At 32.6% G+C, this 16,128-nt stretch overlaps 1 protein-coding gene across 1 annotated transcript in view; it reads left to right on the top strand.

The window, feature by feature from the left end:
• The first annotated feature begins 4,650 nt into the window (after window positions 1–4,650).
• The window catches only part of LOC136979916 (uncharacterized), a 31,973-nt gene continuing 20,495 nt past the window's right edge, over window positions 4,651–16,128 (top strand). Inside the window, exon 1 of the mRNA XM_067275959.1 lies at window positions 4,651–5,389. Within this exon, the coding sequence (XP_067132060.1) occupies window positions 4,754–5,389 (636 nt within the window). The 5' untranslated portion in view covers window positions 4,651–4,753. The remainder of the gene's footprint in view (window positions 5,390–16,128) is intronic.

Below are 16,128 nucleotides of genomic sequence, written 5' to 3'. Positions count from 1 at the left end.
TTTCCCAGAGAAAGTCATTCTACCACTATTTCGATTTGGTAATTGTAAATACCTGTACTGTAGTTAAAAAAAAAAAAAAACTGTTTATCGCAGCCCTGGGATAAAGAGTAGTAAAGAGAAATGGATGCCCATTTCGTTCTTTTTTATACCCTATGAATAGTTAAAAAGTGGTTTAATCTGGTTGTGTTAGACAATTTCGTTTCTTGACAAACGTCTAGTCCCTGATCGAGCATTAGTTCTAAATTATGCCGCTGCGGCAAAGCCAATGGACGGAATTCGATTTGTAGTATTTTCTGATCGTAATTACAAATTATGAATGCTTTATTCATAATTACTATTAGTTATATCTTTAAATAGAAACCTACCTAACTTATAAATGAATTATTTTTTCATAAAAAATGAATACAGTAATGTTTACACGTACGGTTATAAGGTGGAATTACAAATAAAATAAAGACAATTTAATAAAGACAAAAGACAATTAAAAGTTGATATTTTCTCAATAGAAATGTTTCTGGAAATCTTTTCTGGCTAAGAACCTCTACAGTTCCAAGGTTATATCAGAACTGTAAACAAGAAATTATAATAGGCTACAATGAAACTTCGATTAATAAATAATAAAGTTTAAAACAGTAGTTTCTTGATCAGTTATTACATTACCACTTTCGTAATTTAATAAGGATATTTTCAAATTGCGATATTTCGCGCCAAGAATCGATATGTTTCTTATTATTATTTTTTTATCATAAATGTACCACCCTAATATTGTTGTATGTTTAAAATTTTTACCTAAAATCATACTATAATTGTTTTTTACATTAATTTATCAAAAATCCATTTATTTATTACGTCGGCTAGTCCGAGAGAGCCATCGGCAATCAAATAAAAGAAAAAATGTCTAGGTTTCTAATTCTAAGCCGGTTCGAATAGTAGTCACTTATCTAGGTCAGCGGCCTCTCTCCTTTTTAACCTCACGGACCACTAAACTCAAAATTTCGAATTCCACGGACCACTATCATAAATTTTTAACGATACAAACATCTATAGAATAATGATCACAAACGGTCAGTTTTATTTTACTTCATTAATACCAAATCTACTGGTTTAATTTCAACAAATAAGTGTGAAGTTTGTTGCTGCTTCGAAATAAGTTTATGGATTCGTGGATCTTTTCCACGAAGGGCGACAATCTCACTCACATTATTCATTGATTTATTGACATTATTAATTGATAACAGCCATTTCGCGTTTGGAGTTTTTTATATTCGAATCTAAAACTAACGAGTGAGAAAAAGCAACCAAGAATTTTGCATTTCTTACGCAATACTTCGCGTAACCTTGAGTTGATCGATATCCAAATTTCTCCACGGACCACTAAAATTTTCTCGCGAACCATCGGTGGTCCACGGACCACCGGTTGGCGAACGCTGATCTAGGCCACACAAGCTGTCTGAAGCACGACGTTTATTGTTAGTCGTACGTAGTGCTTTATAGAAAATTTCTGGTTAGTTTATTCGATAGACGAACGTTAATTATTTTATATAAATTATAATTCCGGTGAGTTTATGAAAATACTGTATTAAAACCCCATCCGAATTATTAAAACAGTTTGATGAATTCGAGTTAACCAGCTTGATTTAACATCAAATAAAACCATATGAAAGCCCTCAGTAACCGGTTCATCACCGAAAAATTTCTTGCAAATCTTTGGCCCTGTCTCCATCCATCCGTATCTGTCAATAACTAATACGTTACATCAGTAACATCCGTACGAATCGTAACGTACCGTACTGTACAGTACATTCACAGATTAATAATAAAATATTATTACCGAAAATAAAATGATAAATTGTTTATTAATAAAAACATTTGAATTACAAAATTAATTCTTTTGTCAGCTCCTACTGTGTATTTAATGTTACATTTACTCTCACAAATTTGAAAATTATGAGAATATTGCAATCGTATTAATGTGATATTTTGAAAGGAGGAAGTTAGTAACAGTTTTAAAAATGCTAACTAATAGTTTTCAATAAAATGGTTTCTCTCTACTTTATAATAAGCTATATATTTAACCATTTAATCGTAAATATATCAAGATTTCATAACTGATAATGTATATTATCATTAAGGAACTCTACTAATCCGATTGAAAAAAACCGATACTCTTTATCCGTTAGAGAAGACTAATCTATCTGGTTGTCACTCACCATTTATCGTCATACATATTAATGTTTTAAACTTCTGTCTTATTGTTGGAATTAAGCTTATGGTACCAAAAAACCTACAAACTTTACCCGAGTTATTCATTCATTCGACAAGAACCATAGTTCAATAGTAATTAAGATAAACCAAAAATCGTCACAACAATGAAAGTTCAAAGGTTGTATCACGAAATCGATTTGCCGGTCACTTTAAAGTGTAGGAAGATATTCGGTATTCTCGCATTTATAATATCATTTATGACTTTAACAGCTTTGTGGTGGCTTAAGTATAATTTTTTATAAATAATAAATGCCTCTTGTCGCATCACTAGTATACCTGAAAGCAGGGCCGGATTAACCCACTTTGGGGCCCTAGACATTTTCTTCTTACTGGGTCCCTCCCTCTCCCACAAGAAATAGAGCGCACAAAAAATATAAAACAATAAATAAAACAAAACTAAATAATGTGAAAAACTAAAACAAATCTTAAATTTTTATTGATAAAAAATATTTAATATACAACAATAAATTTTAGTTTTTCTAGAAAAGTTTGAACAGTTTACAAATTTAAAAAATTTCGAAATTTATTTTATTAAATGTCTAACAAAAGTTGTTATACAATAACAATATTACCTTAAAATATTAATTGTTTAATTTAACCTTTTTGGTTAATATTTAAATAACATAATATTTTACCCACGAAAGGTAAATTGAATAATGAAAAAGATAGTTTAAATAAAAGCCGAGATAGTTTAAAAAATGAAAGTACTGTATATAAATATGAATAAACTTTATTTAAAAATTCTGTTTTCTAGTCTTTAATTCAGGAAAATTATCAATTATTTCATCATAATTAATATTAAGCATTTTGTTCTATGTATAAAACAGTATAATGTACAAATTTTAACCTTTGTTGTTATTTTTTGCCTGGGCAACGCCGGACCCATCATCTTGTAGTTAATATTATTCTTATCGCTATAAAAAAAAAATTCTAAATTATCGGAAGAATTTCTTTCAATAAGAAACATAAGAACACATTTTCTTTAGATTTTAGAATTTACAATAACCATATAAAAAGCAATATATTTTTGTTTATTATATACAGTTGTCGAACAGAAAAGTAAACTATCTTATTTTCAAAATAGACAGTTTGACCGGGCCCTAGACATTTATCTCATTTGTCTATGCGATGATCCGGCCCTGCCTGAAAGGATGCGACAAGGTTGTTCTAAATTTTAAACGTTTCTCACCATAGCTGTAAGAATCTAAATATGTTAAACTTAATAGATTGTCCGTCATTTGTTTTCCAACTAATTCGTTTTAGGACCAGGTGTTCGTGGGAATTTCCAAAATTTACAACTTTTCAGTAACTCCATTGAATTGGAAAAATTTCTGTCTTTATTACATCTAATATTACCAAGAAACCAATCCCCACGGTACTCCGGCTAGAGATTAGTTCAATTAAGTGTTGTTTAAGTAAAATTCCGACTCTTGCAGTAGGGTTTTATTTGTCCCTAATTCCCTAATCTCTTAATTATTTAACTACTTCTAAGTAGAAATAATTTGAAACCGGTTACTTTGTACTTGAATATCTGTAGTCTTGGGAAAGAAGTGGACAGATAAATTATGACAACGAATGCATAAATCGTAAATTTAACCTAAGAAATCGTGTGAGATTAGAACTTTTGCCAGTTTTGACAAATTATGAAAGTCCCGATGTATAAATCTGTAAATCTATTGTTTAAAATACAATTTTATCTAACAATTGTTGATGCAGCCTTAAATTCCATGCAATAATGTATTTATTTGTGAATTTGGAAAAATGACTGAAAACGAAATTTAAAAAGTCTTGTTTTGATTTAGACGTTTCTATTTAAATTAACAAAGGAAGCACGAGAATTAAGGATGTCGATGACCTTGAGCTCTTCAATGAGCTGATAACAGAAATTTAAACAACGGAGTTGCAGACCCATTAAGAAATTTGACATATATTGCCAAAAAATAACTTGAGGTCATCATTTCCTTAAAAATATGTTCGATTTCCCGCAAAAATGCAAAAAAACTGCATCTAAAATAGTACAACAGCAGAGTTCTACAGGGCAATCCTTAACCCTTTACCTCTCCTCCGCGGGGGAATTTTCGAAAAATCCCTTTTTAGTGATTTGATTAGTGTGCATTCTCATGACGTACTGTACCCCCTGTGTACCGAATTTCTTTAAACTCTTAACCGTTTGGGCTTTGCGCTTATTATTATTAATATTATTATTATTATTATTATTAATTCTTTTCAATAATAAGTTATAAATATTAAAATAATTAAAAATTCCTGACGTGTGGGGAATTTTTCGATACAATCCCTTAATTTGGGGAAATTCTGGAGCTACTTTGGGGATAATTACCTGTATCTAACTGGCACCAGGAAACTTCGTAACTTCCGAGGGAAATTCGAAACAGTAGTGAGAGAGAAACTGGATGGTACTGTTGTTAGCGATATTTCGAGCTGTTTACGTTTTCGTATATCTTTATTTTTGAATTTATTCGTCTTCGAAATGGCCGATTTCCTTTATAATTTATACAGAAACGTTGTCGACGAAGAAAAACACGTAAATCAGCTGTCGAGAGGAAATATTGGAGAATGTCTTCAGTGGATATTGGAAAAATATTCAAATAGTGGATTAAAGGAGAGTGATGCTATTAACTTCGATAAACCCGGTAACAGATGCGCTTACGTTTATCTTTACGCAACGTCCCACTCCTGTTTAGTTGCCAGGACCTTCGAAAAGTTTCGTGAATGTAATCTGGAGAGATACATCGAATGGATGAAACGATTAAGATCATTTTGGTCATTTAATATATGCTCTTTAGGTGCCGGGCCGGGCACCGATATTGTAGGCATTCTGATGTTTTTCCGACATCGTTTAAATCTGTTGTCGGGCGTGAAGGTTAATTGTACCTTGATTGATAAATATTCTTCGTGGAAAACGATATTTCATAAGATTATGAACAAATTGTATAGTGAAAATGCCGACCAGTTTTTAAATATAACAACGGAATATTTAGCCGAAGATTTATTTAACTGTTTATCTGGAAACGCTCGAGCAGCCATTCAAACTGCTGATCTAATTATTATGACAAAATTTATATCTGCTATTAGCGCCGATAATGAATGTTCTGACATGTTAAAGGTATTTATGATTTTATTTTTTGGGTTAATGTTACCTTAGGTAGCCAAGATGGCGGCTCGTCTCTGATTCCAGCAAGGAAACAGTGGGACGCACGTTCTAACCTAACCTAACCTAACCTATTCTAATAATTTGGTTGCTAATAATTATGGTAATTTATTAGAATAGGTTAGGTTAGGTTAGAACGTGAGTCCCACTGTTTCCTTGCTGGAATCAGAGACGACCCACCATCTTGGCTACCTAAGGTAACATTAACTGTTCTGAATGATATAGTTTTAGGTGTGGGGGCTCGCCTCATGTGGGTGCTGAGGTGTGAATGATAGCGAGCACCAAAGCGCACAACTATATGCAGAGCATAAGTCAAGGCAAGTGACCTGCAAGCCTTGATCAATACCTTGTACTGACCGATACCAGTAGTACTGATTCAAGGTAAATACTGTTTTCAGTCAGTAGAAGTTAATACATTTATTTGATACAGGTACTGATTGCTGTCTATAATAGTGATGCCACGAATAGTAATTTTGCCGAATACTGAATAATTGGCTACGCTCTCGGCCAAAGCGCCGAATATTCAGCGGCCGAATGTTTGGCAAAATATGTGTACATTTTGTGGGTGACAGGTTATGACCTGTCTTGTTGCGGTGGGTGCAGTAGCGACGCCACGGGCACATTCGTTTTATTTGCAAGTAGATCATGTCACGACAAGCATTATGTTCATTGTTACATCAAATTGTGTTACTAATAGTCCTTATGACTATTAGTAACACAATTTGAGCTTGAAACCCAAGTTCAGCTTGAAACACTGTTCAACTTTGATGAGAATGACAAATATCTGGTTGCCATTTTGGGGATACTATAGATTACCACCTATGGAATTTTGGGACTTTGAGTATATATCTGAACTGAGGGGATCGAGACGAGTTCAACAATACCCTACTTTTGGACCGGAGACAAAAAATAAGAAAGTTATCATACTTTTTTAATGCTTTCATGCAGACGGCACCATAGTTGCTAGTGCCGCCATCTCACGGTAAAGTCTGCAAACAAATTAAAAAAAAAAAGAAATTGCACAAACAGTCGAATGCCACTTCCTTTTTTTTTCTTTTGTTCAAGAACTATCGTGAATCAATAACTAGTGACGTTAAACAATCAGCGGCCTGCTGGCAGCTCCCCTCCCGGGGGGAGTCTGTCGGGAGCACGAACACTAGAACGCCAGTTCCTTTTTTTCCTTTTGTTCAAGCATTGCGACTCCCGATTGCGATAGCGCGGTCGGCTCGTAGTACTAGCCGACCGTGAGCGATAGCAAGACTGAGGAGCCATAGCCCCCGAGGTCAACGGGCACGAGGGTGTGCAAAAAGGACTTAACTCGAACTGTAAACAATCAATGTGCTCGTTGATCAACATCTGCCTTTGTTGAAGGTATATATGGCCGACTTGCTGGACTGCCTGTTAAACACGCGATAGGCTTAGCGGAGAGAGTGACGCGACTCCCGATCATCGCACGATCGCTGAAAAAAGTATGATAACTTTCTTATTTTTTGCGTCCGGCCCAAAAGTAGGGTACTGTTGAACTCGTCTTGGTCCTCTGAGTTCAGATATATATCAAAGTCCCGAAATTTCATAGGTGGTAATCGATAGTACACCCGCCACTTTTCTTGATCTGCATTTCAAAACCAGTTTCTTGGGATTAGTTTAAACTCAAAGAGCAAAACAAAGTTCTTTTAGAAGCTCTGAAAAGTAGTTGTGATGAGTCTACTAGTACCGATGATCATTGGCGTAGCCAGGGTTTTGTTATGGAGGGCCTAGTAGAGGCCAGCCTGACACAAAATTGAATTATTTCAAATTATTGTTCATTAAAATGGAATTTCCATAGTAATCGACAATAACTTAACACACATATAATATGAAACGCCCTTTAATCATATGTTCTCGTAACATTAATATCAAACTGTAGCAATGCCTTAAACAAAAATTAACCAAACAATTATTTTTTTTTACCATTCTTTAATATAGTTCACTATCTTTAATCTAGATCTAGACTTTTAATGATTACACTACACCCAATTAGCTTCAGCTTTCTATTTCTTTTTGCAAATCGGCTCAACACTTTTTCGGCTGTAATTTTCTGTGGAGGGGCACCAGGTTAACTGGGGGGCTGGCCCACTCATGCCCCTTCTTGGCTACACCCATGCCGATGATGATTCTTCTCCACTTCATAAGAAAAGAAATATCAATGAAAATAATAAAACCATTGAAATACATGACAGTTTCTGAAACTGTTTTGAGGAACTTGCTATATAAAATATGCAAAATGATGAGGATGTGGAGAAGAAAAGTGCTATTGCAAATGAGATTGATTTTTATATGAAGACTGTTCGTCTAGATCGGACAGCAGACCTTTGCAAGTGGTGGTCAGCAAACGCAAAACAGTATCCAAGCCTGACAGAATTCGCTAAGATCTATCTATCGTCTCCCAGCAGTGGTGTATATCAGGGGTGGCCAACTTTTGTGTGCATAAGATCTACTTTTTATCTTAAAAATGTGTCGCGATCGACTTGTTGTCGTAGGCATAGTCTAAGTGGCGAGGGGGGTGTGAAATACATACTATGTTTATACACTGTGCTTCAGTACGAGGTGCATTCCCGCGAGCTATGGGTAGATAAGGAAAATATATGTTCAAAACTATTTTTTATTTTTTAAATCACTTATTAAGTTTTCAAGATATAAGCTCATAAAGAAAATAAATTTCCAGACCCAACTTTTGATATTTGCAGTTACGAGTTCATTCCGTACAGGCAGCACCTAAAAAAAATCGATTTTTCCACACTTTTAAGATAGATTTTTATTAACTTAAAATATAATATAATTTTTTTTAATCAATTACAATGTATAAATTGTGGTACTATTTGTTCGTAAACTTGAAAAAGTTGTTATAAAACTGCACAGTACGGCTGATAATTTGATTATAAGATTTTACTTCCGTGATTTGTTTTTGGGCGAGGAAAATTTATCATGGAAGAATGATATAAGATTTTTAGACTTATTTTTTGCTAATCTATCAATAGCTCGCGGGAGTGCTCTTTGTACTGAAACACCCTGTATATCTACCTACGTAAAAAACAACGTAATTATTTAACGGACCAAAAAACTCACGTCCAGGGGAATTAAAACAACACGAGTAATTATTAACAATATTTATTAATTCAAATTAGCTACTGATAAAGACAGATTTAGAATTTATTTTATTACGTTACATTAATGGGAGGACTGAGTTTGCACGTCTCTTACCAAGGAAACATAATTAGGTGTATATCCTGACAAAGATAATAATAATGATTCTTCAGTATGGGAATCAGTCAGGACAGAATGTTTAGTCTTCGTTAACTTTAAGTATGAAAATGCCAATTCACACAGGTATGTAGTTCTGAAACAGGAATAAATATATTTGCTACATTTGGTGATACTGGGATATTTTTCTCAATTGACGTATTTCCAAAAATCCAAAAATATAGAGGTCTGTTGCCGAAAACGCTCACTTATCAAGTAAATAGATAGGTAAGAAAAGCCATAATTTAATTTAAAACATAAAGAACAGGTACTTACATTTTAAACAAATGAAAAATTGAAACTCAACGTTGTCACCGTGGATAAATAATATTGATTAATAATAATAATATTGTTAATACTAAAGAAAAGAAGCTACCGCATGACAGTATCAAATATTCAAGCTAAATAGCTGTGTTTTCTATGAGTCCAGTGATAACTGCATGCATATTGTTGCTTTTGCGCGTTACGTTCACGAGTTGCGTTCAGTTACAAGTGTAACACATTAAGTCAAGACATAGCGAGCGATCGACCAAAATTGGCATCGTGATCGACCGGTCGATCGCGATCGACTTGTTGGCCACCCCTGGTGTATATAGTGAGAGGCTATTTTCAGAAGCTAGTATAGTTTGAGGAAAAGCGCAATTGTTTGCTATCAACAAATGCTGGAAAAATTGTTTTCATTCATCACAACTTACCACTGATAGATTTTAAGTATTAAATGTAATAATTTGTAATTAAAATAAATGCATTTTTGAGTAATATGTGCATTTTTTTTCCATGATTCAGTATTTGGCCGAATAGTACGCAACATTCAGCCGAATACCGAATATTAAAAAAAGTAGCGGAATATTCATGGCATCACTAGTCTATAACTTAACTTGCTTGCAAGCAAGATGGTGACCGGAACTGCTGCTGTTGGGTTTCACATTTGGATGTGAATATCTGGCAGAGTTGCATGTCTGACTTTTCTTTATTCTTTACTGATAAATATCATTAGCTTGTCACTGGGCTGTCTGTTAAACATGTGATAGGTTTAGTGAAGCACGCAGCTTGATTTTGTATATTGCCTGGAAGTAGGCTGATTTTGGAGTACTGTATCTTCTAAAGTGTCAGATATAGAGGTACAGTTCCTTTGACTTTCCTTTGATATTATTGTACCACTTCAGGAAATGCCTACATAGGTGATAGAACTAATGCAACTACTAATTTGATTAGTAGTTGCATTAGCAAAAGTCTGTACGCGAACTTTGACAGCACCGGTTACAAGGTTTGCAAGAGGATTAAGTGGTTTCACCCCGGTGTATATAGGTGAATTAATTTGATTAGTTTCAATCAAGACTACAAAATGATAAGGATGCTCTTTATTTTAAGCTATTTTGATCAAGTTACATAAAATTGTGATTGCATAATTATCCAAAACTATTATTAGACTGGAATCTCACTGGTTTTATGTAATTTTAATTTAATGTCGTATAAAACTAACTGCTCGTACAAGTTTGTTTAATACCTGCACTATTCAAAATGCTCCAAAAGTAAGATAACATTCATGTCCTGACCCATTTATACAGACCTTGTGTGTAACTGAGATATGGGGGTGTCATCTCTTGGTAGGGAGTGAAGATACTTCCAGGCCACCTTTCTTGTCATATAAACATGTGACATTTCGTGCTGATTTTCTTAATGTTACATAAATGAAACATTAGACAAATGTAACATACAATTAAAAAGAATCTTAAAAAATAGATAATAAAAGTAATTACACAATAAATGTATTTAGAAGAAGGAAAAAAAGTAAGTTGAAATCATTTATTTTTGAAGTTGAAAAACATATCAGTAGGATTCAGGAAGAGTGTGCAAAGATGAATGTTGAGATTTCTTTGAAACATTGAGATTTTCTTCTTTTGGATGGTGAGGACTGCAAAGGATTCTTCCTTTTCATTCCCATTGGTGGTGCAAAATATAGTTGGCACTGCCTCTTGACATAATCTGTTTATACTTTAAACTTATTAATACAAAAACTTAGATTAACAACAATATAACAAACAATTTTTCATAAACTGTACATTTAGATTGCAATGAAAAATGCTCACTTATTCTTTAAATTTGGATTTACCTTCATTCATTCATTGTTTTATTGCACAAACAACATGTGCATCCTGGTCCTGCAGAAAGCATTACCAGGGAAATGTTTATATGGATAAAGTTCAAAGTTCATACATAAAATAACAGAATAATCAAATTACAGTGAGATATGTTTGAGAGGGATTTCATCATATACAATTCATACATACGAATCAGTGTCAGGATAGATAAGTTAACATAATAACAATAATTGAAATTGAAATACAATAATTGGATTGTGTCAACTCCATAAATATAATATTACAATTTCATAAATCAAGTAACATAAATACATAGATAACTTTAAATAATAAGCTTATAATTAATCAGCACACCAATATATACATATAGAATACAAGTACATAACAAGTGTATGTTTTAGAAGATATTAGGATCAATATTTCCATGAATATAGCATAAATAAAATTTAAACACAATTAACATACTAACAGATAACCAGTCTATAAATATATGTAGATACAAAAAAGTAATATTATACACTCCAAATATATTAGAATAAACAGTTTCATAACAGTTTCAAAGTATATATGCCAAAAACATACCTTTGTAGTCCTTGTGGGTAGTGGATTTTGAAAATAAAGAATACTGATAGCAAAACTAGAATTAGAATGCATAAATTGGTATAATAACAATAAAAGCAAAATGAATTTTAAGAAGATTATGTTCACACAAATAATACTCAAATAGCATGCTGACAGTAATCAGCATGCATATAAATACATAGATACAATAAACAATTTCATGTAAATAACAAATCATTACATCTACAATTAATCATAAATGCAAATAAATAATATTTACATTAGAATAAGTATGTTCATAAATAAAACAGAAACAAAATGTAATGTTTAAAGTGGAATGTTGATGATTATTCAGCATACAGATAATTATACATAATTACAAATAATATTCATACATCTCAAAATGCATCGGTACAAGTATTTTGTAAATATAACAAAGTAATATGCCAATAAACTAGTCAACAGACAGGTGAATAAAGAAAGATTATATTTATACATTTTAAAACAAATTAGAATAAGTGTTTTTATATAAAAATGAAAATATAAAATGAAAATAAAATATAAAAATGAAATTAATGATGAAATTACAAACATGTATAAAGAAATTATGAAAACAAAGAAAGAAGTTTGGGTGACGTAACACCAAAGAGCAAGTCCTCAATTGTATATGGTGATACATGAAATACAATACAATTTGCTAGTCTATTGAATGCTTGATAGACACCTTTGCTCTTTAAAAAGTCAGAAGGAACACAAGGCCAGATCATATTTTGTTCCTGGAGCAGGAGAATAAGTTTCAGAGTTTCTTGTTCCAAGGCTACACAATCATAAATGTAATGTAGGACACCATCTTAAACTTGACACGCCGAACATAGGCAAGATTCCCTATTCATAAATCTGCATAGGTAGCTTGCAAACTTTCTGTTGTTGGTGAGCAGTTGTGTAGTGTAAAAGTATGGAGAGAACCATTGTAGATAATAAAAATAATTTATATTAGGAATGAACTGAAAAGTATGGCTATTATGGTAAGAACTCCATCTATTTTGCCAGTCATTTATAGTGTCTTTCCATAACATCTGCCGAACAGTCTGCTTGCTATATTTATCGTGTGCTATCGGGTCTGAATTATCCTTGGCGGCTAGTTTTGCTAGGATATCTGCTCTTTCATTCCCTGGTTCTCCTTGATGGGCATGAATTCAAGTGATAGCAAATGTGCAATCTGATTGCACATTTGCAATCAGAGACACTAATGAGATAATTGATCTCAGCTACAATAGGATGCAACCCAATATTTTTAACAGCATTATATGTCAACATAGAATCAGTGACTATATGTACAGAATGGCAATTATAATTGCAGTTGATCCATATGATTGCCATTCTTATGGCAGTAAGTTCTGCTTGAAATACACTGCAGTGATTTCCTAAATGAGATATCTGATAATAGATTTCAACAGAATCTGAATAGGTGACAAAGCTACAGCCCACTGCATTATTAATGTTGGACCCATCAGTATATATATCCATATCCGCAGAATCTATGTTGGTAAGAATCAAGTTATTTTTGCATGTTAAAAAAGGTGTTTTATAAAAAGGGACAGGCCTTTCATCTGCTTGTTATCAAGCATAACATAGCATGACTGAACATTCTTCCCCTGTCTCAGCAGTTGTATCTTTTGAGTTTGTATGATTATTAAATAGATTGGGGGTTTTCTTGCAATAACTTGAAGACTTACAGTAGTAGATGCAGTGTGATAAGCTTTAGTTATGATTAATAAGCCCTTTCTTTGGGAAGAGAACAATTTCTGTTTTATATCACTTTATTAGATGCCCACCCCCATGTGCCACATGCGTAGGTAATTATGAGGATATATATAGAATCGTAGATGATGGACATAGCTCGAGAGGAAAGCCCCCAATCCTTTCTAGCCACCTGAGCAAAGTCCTGAAAAATTAAGCTGGTGCATTTAGTAATATAATCGATATGTGGGTCCCATTGGATTTACAAACTGACCATCTTTGAAATGATTAGTGCATAAACAATAAGTAGATTGAATCTTTTTTGAAAAGACTATACAGACAGATTTCTCCACCAACAGTTTCTAAGCCATATCCTGAACCTGACAACATTTAAATATAAATTAGATAGATATGCAATTATTAAAACAGAATTATTCACCTATTAGATACATTTACTTACCTCTCAATGTCCTTTGGGAAACTGAAAAATGACAATGATAAATTGAGATTTCTATAATTACAGTAGAGTGTCGTTTATCCGAATCAATTGGGGACTGGGGTTGTTCGGATAACTGATTATGTATGAAAAAATGTATTAACTTATTCGATGTTGAAATTTTTCTCCATTGCATGTCGCTTCATGTTGAATTTTCATCGATTTTAAGCCTAACGAAAATTTTTATAATAATAATCGAGGCTATTGTATTGTTAAAAATTCTTTTTTTATTTTGTACAAACAAAATAAATATATTGAAAAATATAAAAACAAAAAAATTATACTTTAGAAGTTAATCTAGTATCAAAAACGTTCGATTCAGCACGACACAGTCCAACTGGAACTCTTTCGAATAACTGATTTTCGAATAAACGACGCTCTACTGTATTATAAGTCACTGCTGCACACACTGAACCTGCCATACTATCTCCTCAATTACAGTTAGAGTCAAGGCAGACTAATGCTTTGTCTCTTGATCTGGCAATTATTGTCACTCCCTGATGAGTAGTGGCACTAGTGTGTCTTGGTTACAGCTTTAGAGTAAGCCTTTCTATCTTGGTATCGTAGAATCTTTGGTTACACTTGTCCCTTTTTTTTGTGACTTGTTTGGACCATCAAAATTGGGTGAAAAAAATTGAATACTTTGTACCAACACAAAAATGTACAGTCAAACCTGTTTTTATGCGGGGGATAGGGACTGCATTAAAAAAAACGCATAAAAAAAATCGCACGAAACTTCACGAATGGCTGTAAAAAATAGTTTTCGCAACACAATTAAAAATATATTTTTTTTATGCGGTCAACAGGGACCGCATAAAAAAAGTCTCACATAGAAAATAACTCAAAACCGTACGAAATAGAATTTATTGACAACAGATGTCCAGCACTTGACTGCATTGTCTGGTCTATTGTCTGTTTTACATATTTTTGTCCAGGTGGTGTTTTGTTGACTTAAAAAGTAAATTATTTCATTTTTCGCATATTCATGCAATAATATTTCTATAATAAGTGCATTTATGCTATAATAAGTTTATTTAGCTATAATAAGTCAACGTGAGACATGACGAATCGCACGAGACTAGTCGCCAACTATACCGCACAAATAAAAAAAACCGCACAAATTAAAAATTCGCATTAAAAAAATCGCACAAATAAAAATCGCACATAAAAAGAGCGCATAAAAACAGGTTTGACTGTATTTATTTTTTGTTTTGTTTTAAAGTTTTATATTACAGTAACATTTGTTATTTATGTATCACACAAAATATAATTATAACATTTTTTAATTTTATAATAAAGTTAAAAAAATTGTTTCTAATATATTACTGTATGAAAGTGTGAAGCAAAATAGATATATTTAGATTTAGTGGTCTAAAAACATATTTTAATGATAAGGCTACATCAAACAAAAAATTAAACTAAAAAGAAAATATTTACACTGGAAAAAATTGTAATTTTTTCTGCTGTTGACTTTGTGAAATTATGAGTATTCTTGAATGAAAATTACAAATCAAAATCATGTCTGAAAAGTTGGCTCCTTTTGCTTGAAAAAAGTTTTAATGTTTTCTAAGTTAGCTAGAGCTTCTGGTGGTGTTTGAGCATCATTACTTTTATTATTTATTTCACCATCACTGTCTTCATCATCTAGTTCTTGAAAGTCAGGAGTAGTGTTAGAAATAGCTTCAATACTTTCATAATTTAAGGAGTATGATGTTAACAGTCTTGGTCACAAGAAACGTTCAATTACATCAGTGTTGGTAGTATCAACAATACACGTCACTGAAACACTAATAGGTCTTGCAGATCTTGTTCACTTGTATTTTTAGTACTCCTTGGTTCTTCACTGGCTGACATTTTAGCATTAATCATAAAAAGAAGGCATTGTGATTTTACCCAGCAGCATTTACTCATATCTGGGCTCAGTTCTTTCCAAACTTCATTCAGCATGTACTGTACTGTACAGTACATTACATTTTTTAGATTAATGTTGGGCATCAACCATAGCTAGGGGAAACTTGCCTAATTCATACCCCTTAAGGAAAAACCATCATATTATCGAAATTAATAAACACAAATTATTTTTTATTTTAAGTAACTTTTATTTGAGAAATATTTTATTACTATCATAATCAAATTTAGCATAAATCTTATAAATTTCTGAGAAATAAACAATTTAAAAAAACACTAAAAAAGTACGATTTAGGACCATTCATCTTAAATCGTACTGATATATTCTTAAATCGTACTTTGAGATCCTATCATTGGTTTGCATCTTAAGAATCAAAATCTTAATCAATAATGTATTAATACGTGCGTAGATTCAGCTGATGGTCTTGGCCAATTCTTGGCAGTCATCGCAGTTGTAATCCGTTGCTTTTTATTCGTTCCTGCGCAAAGTTCATGTACCCATATCTCACATCGTGTGCATTCGATCATACTTTCTTTTATGTCTTCTTGGCATAATTTACAGTACCAACTGTTATTTTCATTTTTTCTTATTTCTTTTTTTATTCTCC

The sequence above is a fragment of the Centruroides vittatus genome, unplaced genomic scaffold, assembly GCF_030686945.1.
Source record: "Centruroides vittatus isolate TY-2023 unplaced genomic scaffold, ASM3068694v2 contig_651, whole genome shotgun sequence".
NCBI classification, from domain to species: domain Eukaryota; kingdom Metazoa; phylum Arthropoda; class Arachnida; order Scorpiones; family Buthidae; genus Centruroides; species Centruroides vittatus.
The sequence above is the reverse complement of the archived record's forward strand: the minus strand, read 5'-3'. Positions and strand labels throughout refer to the sequence as shown.